Raw genomic sequence first — 5,164 nt, 5'->3', positions numbered from 1 at the left:
AAGTATGTTTATATTTAAAGAATTTGCCACTGATGATTCAAACGTGAGTTTTGGGCAGTGTAGAGTAGGGCTTGTTGTTTGTCATTTCTCCGATCACAAATGCAGACATGGTTTTATGTTTACGCGGCGCGATGTAACGCAACGCGTAAAAATACAGTATAAGTCATTATAATCCATAATTATGTCCCCACTGGATGCAACGAATGCCTCGTTTATAATGGGTTTTCATGTTTTTGAATCATCGCTCCGGCCTGACGGCATCATAACAGTATGGTGGGGCGTAACATTTCAGTCACACGCTTGAGGTATTCGGCCAATCACAACGCACTGGATAGCTGGCCAATCAGAGCACACCTCGCTTTTTCAGACCGATGAGCTTTGTAAAAATCGACGCGTTTCAAAAAGGCGGGGCATAGAGGAGAAACAATAATGTACAGTATGAGGAAAATAATGTGTTTTTTGAACCTTAAACCGCATAAACACATTTCATTACACCAAATACACAAAATAATGTTCTTTTTAGCAGCATCATATGACCCCTTTAAAAAAAACAAAAAAAACAGCACGAACCTTAAGTATTTTAACAGTGATAATAAGGTCACCAACCTCACCATCGCACCTTACACTGAAATATCAAACCTGAGAGCAAGGCACTTCAGAGGATATTTTGAATGTATTAATTCACCGACATGCAGTTACAAAGACATGAATGAGAATTAAAACCGTATGAGAGTGGATTTTCAGAGATTTAGCCACATGATATCTGTACAGTCTGCCGACATAATAATCGATCACTATGCTGCTCTAAGTTACTACATTGCAAACTCTTGGAAACTCGTTGCATATAACCTATATGGTTAAATAAACACGTTGTCAATCAAGGCTCTTTATTCAAATGTTTGGTTGGCCAATTTGTTTACCTTCACCGCGATCCGCCATTTTATGAGGCTCCGTTCACAGTGCTCAAAACCGCTGCAGCTCTACGCAAAATCCTGCGTAATTTCCGTGCGTTCACTGTCTACAGACTCCTACGATCGCTTGTATGCCTTATTCACAAAATACTCCGCAAATTATTTCAAGTGTAATTTTTGTCATTTTACATTTTAAAATATAGTTTACCTACAATATCAGAGGTCTTTTACACATACCGCCTGAAGCTGGCTTAATTTCAATAAGAAACACTGTAGTATTTGTATAATAATAATACTTAAGCAAGGGAGTAAAAAGAAGAGAAATAATTACTTCTTTCTTTCTTCTCTTTTTTACTTTCTTGCTTAGTATTTTGAAGGATGTAGAGATATCTCTAATAACTTGAAAGAGAATAGTGGAAGAAAGAAAGAAAGAAAGACATAAGATAAGATAAGATATGATAGAACATGATAGGATAGGATGATATTTTATGTGATATGATAGAATAGAATTATATTTATTAGGCCTATCTGAAATTTAGGAATTACACCATTAGACAAACACATAACTGATAACTACAAACAATAAAATTAAATACAGTTTCAATTCACTACCATACTATAATCAAAATTATAGAACCCTGAGTGAAATTGTATGTACATTAGAAAGAAAGAAAGAAAGAAAGAAATATTCCACATTTGCCACATAATCTGGAGTATTGAAAATCATACTAGCTCATGTAACAAACTGCCTAATAACTGTAGAAATCAGGTAACGTTTTCCTTACATCCTCAAAACCCTGAGTTTTCAAACAGACAGATGCTTTGAGCCAATAATGCGTTTTATGTTGGTGTTACGTAATCATAATAAATCCAGGTGAGCCAATCGCAGCAGGCGAAGATGCGGCGTAAAGTTGAGGGGTTTGTTATTTACCCTCCCCCTTGAAAGTTTATATGAAAAAAATGGATCCCAAGACAAGGCCGTTCACGTGGTCTCCACCGAAAGCAGCCATTGGCCAAAACCACAGAGAAGGCGTTCCGACGGCGTCGGCGTGGGTTCGCTTGAGTGACACAATTATAACAAGTTTGAGCTGGCGACTAGGGGGAAGTTTGAGATATTACTAAATATCAATTTGCCGTTAAATCCTGCATTGCTCGTTCTGCATGCATTTTGGTGTACCTGCGACTCATTTATGTCGAGGACAATGTGAAAAAGGGAGTGTTCAGAGGAAATTACTTTCCGTCTATTCTTTCTTTGCGTTTGGATCCACGCAAAAAGGTGCTCGGCTTGTGGTGCGTAAATATTTTCGCTGGAGTTTTTTGTCTATGAAATCGTGCGGAGTGTCAGTGGCCGCTGTAGCTCGCGCTGCTGCTGCTGCTGGTGATGGTGATGAGGAAAAGAAAATGGCGGCGGGAAAAGCGAGTGAAACCGAGGAGGACTTTCCGAAGCTTACGCCGCAAGAAAGGGAGCGCTTAGCCAGCGTAGACAGGTCTGTCAAAGCCCCTTTACTTGCACCGATGACCCTCCGTGCATTTTTACGAGCCTTCCCCGCATGTTAAAGCGGTGAAAATGAATGCGGTGCAGGTAAAGTAACACGGAACCGCCTGTGTTGTCCTCTATTTGCAGCACACTGTTTGGATTTCAGAGGCTTCATGAAGATGGCGCCAGAACGAAGGCCTTGCTGTTAAAGGTATGAGTATGTGACAGTGATGGAGGTCTGGAGACAGATAGACACATAACTGCAAATCATATAACATCACTCTGCAAGTATACTCGTATTACACAGAAAAATGCGTAATATTGATACAACACAGTATGCAATGACACTCAAGGGGGTCTGTGTAGACATAAATATATACTTTATTATTCAGCTGCAATACACAGTCAGAATAATGCACAGAGAACCATTGCATTGTACAGAATAATGCAGTGTGCGTGACACTTTTATGATGCTATACATCAGATGTATACATATAAAATGCAAAAAGACGCACAGTATTAAATTCATATTGTACTATACAGTAATGATATACTTAAAAGGATATATTAAAAGTTGGATATAGTACATCCAACTTCATCCGCATACATACTCACGTAAAGCAATAAATAGCACATCTGCGTGATTGTTTATCGTTGCAAATTTAAACTATATTGTCGCCCAGCTCTAATCTGCTAAATGCGACTGCATTGAGATATGATATTGTAAATATTAACTTTTCATGAAACTGCCTTGATATAGGCTGCACAATGCATGTCAGTGATGGGTATCTGTAGTTGCTCTGCGGTGACTATTTTAAATATTAATCTGCTTTGAAAGTTATTTAACTGAGTGTTATATTAGTTTGGGTGCTGGCTTTGTCGAGTTCTTGCGCATGTAAACAGCAGTCAGACTTCATTTTGTGAAGTAAAGCTATTTTGTATAAAGCCATTTTCGCCTATTATGACCCCGTTCACCAATTGTCAGTGCAACTCTGTAATGAAGAGTTGAGAGTAATGTTAATGAGGGTGTTGTTTTTATTCGTTTGCCACCATTTGAATATCAGTTAAGCAGTCGAAGGTTGTTTGATTTAATGAACCATCTTAATTATAGAGAAACGTGTCTTATCTCGTTTTTTTTAGCCATAAGGTGTATCTGTCGTATGATAGTGGTAAACAATCTCAGTGTATAAGTTTAGCTAGCCGAGCTGTTCATACTCGGTTAGGCCAAAGTTGTGAATTATTGAACTTATTTTGCCGATTAGACCAGACTGTAGGCTATTTTAGTGGTTCGAGATGAACTGGGAAGGTTAAAGCTACATGTTAGCTGGTTAGCATGATGCTAACCAACTGTAACTGCATGTGAGGAGAGATTTGAACGCTGCTGGGCTCTTTTCAGTCCGATCTCAACATCCAGGCTTTCAGTAAATCAGTAGTCAAGTTGCTTACGAGAACTTGTGTGAGGTTTAACATTGCATTTGGCAGATTTGAGTACTTCTGAAGGGGTTTGTCATTATGGCCGAGCAAGTTGACTTTGCCAGGTTGCCTTTGCAAGCAGCATTTGTTGTAGTAGGTCAGTGCTGGATATTTTGTCACTTTATTTGTTTTAAGGACTTTTGTTTTTATTTATACGTATGTCTGTTGTTTTTAACATAAGGAAAACATATAATTGTGTTTTTAAAAATGAATTGTCCTATTGTAGGACCCATGAAGTAAACATGAACTGCAGTAAAGTGATGAAGAGAAAAGATTAAAAAGTCCATCTAACTGTGATTTTTTTTAACATTTTTTTTATCTAAAGTATAAATGTAAGCTTGTAGACAACTATACTGAAAAACAATTATATTTATAATAGCTTGGAATTATTGTTCAACTTCATAGACATTAATTTGCCACAAGAACTGCCATAAATAATTGATGCGTCTTAAAAAATAGTGATGCATCAATACCAAAATACGTTCATACCAAAAATGATAACTATAATAGTAACTAAAGTTTTAATAATCATTCTAAAGGCCCGTTCACACCATGAAAGATAACTATATTTGCATCCACAACAACAGACAATAATGTTCTGGTTATTATAAGCTCTAGTTGTAGTTTTGTCATCGTTAAGTGCTCAAGCTCTTTAAAGTTCGGTGGATTCTGATAGGTTGTCAGTGTTTTTATTGTTCATCAGCTGGAAAAAAAAAACAATCTGAGAGTGATTCCAAAAATATCATTCTTCTGTGTCCTTATTGTTATGGCTGTGGTGTGGACTTGACTATAATCAAGATTATTATTAAAACGTAGTAACTTGAGAGTTATCATCCTTGCTGTGAATGACTGAGAATAGGGAAGTTCACAACACAGCTACAAGGATATAATTTATATAACTTTCTGAACGATTATTTCCATCGGATGAATGATAAAATCATTGCCAAACAGAATCGAACACACTTGAAGGAGCTAAAGCATTTAAAGTACAGTTTTTCAGGGTTCTAATGAACAGAACATTAGGGCCTTTCGCACCGCTTTAGTTCCAGAACTAAATCTGTCCATCTATCTCTGTTCTCCATACTTGCTAAATAAGTTGACACAATGTTTACAGTATGTTTACACGGCGTTTTAAATCATGGCGGGTGAGGGCATTTTCGTACACGTTTGGCCAATCAATGTCTACTTGCGTCTAGACTTGTGCCGGTATTCGGTAATGCGATATAGCACGGTAATGAATATGCACGATATTGTTATCGTGGGCACTTCTAAATACCGTGAATAATTATATATTACAAATTAT

General features: G+C 37.4%; 2 protein-coding genes across 9 annotated transcripts in view; one reads left to right on the top strand and one right to left on the bottom strand.

Moving 5' to 3' along the window:
* LOC107673665 (FUN14 domain-containing protein 1) overlaps window positions 1-1,018 on the bottom strand; it is a 5,226-nt gene extending 4,208 nt beyond the window's left edge. The window contains exon 1 of the mRNA XM_016467358.1: window positions 921-1,018. Coding sequence (XP_016322844.1) covers window positions 921-939 — 19 coding nt within the window. The 5' untranslated portion in view covers window positions 940-1,018. The remainder of the gene's footprint in view (window positions 1-920) is intronic.
* Window positions 1,019-1,879: 861 nt separating this feature from the next.
* Window positions 1,880-5,164, top strand: part of kdm6a (lysine (K)-specific demethylase 6A) — a 75,239-nt gene continuing 71,954 nt past the window's right edge. For 5 of the 8 annotated variants that reach the window (XM_016467415.1, XM_016467414.1, XM_016467418.1 and 2 more), the window contains exons 1-2: window positions 1,881-2,398; window positions 2,536-2,599. In XM_016467415.1, the coding sequence (XP_016322901.1) occupies window positions 2,073-2,398; window positions 2,536-2,599 (390 nt within the window). In that variant the 5' untranslated portion in view covers window positions 1,881-2,072. Of the gene's footprint in view, window positions 2,399-2,535; window positions 2,600-5,164 lie in introns of all 8 variants that reach the window. The other 3 variants (XM_016467416.1, XM_016467412.1, XM_016467413.1) reach the window with 1 other exon arrangement.

Source organism: Sinocyclocheilus anshuiensis, unplaced genomic scaffold (genome assembly GCF_001515605.1).
Source record: "Sinocyclocheilus anshuiensis isolate Anshui unplaced genomic scaffold, SAMN03320099.WGS_v1.1 scaffold628, whole genome shotgun sequence".
NCBI lineage: Eukaryota > Metazoa > Chordata > Actinopteri > Cypriniformes > Cyprinidae > Sinocyclocheilus > Sinocyclocheilus anshuiensis.
The sequence above is the reverse complement of the archived record's forward strand: the minus strand, read 5'-3'. Positions and strand labels throughout refer to the sequence as shown.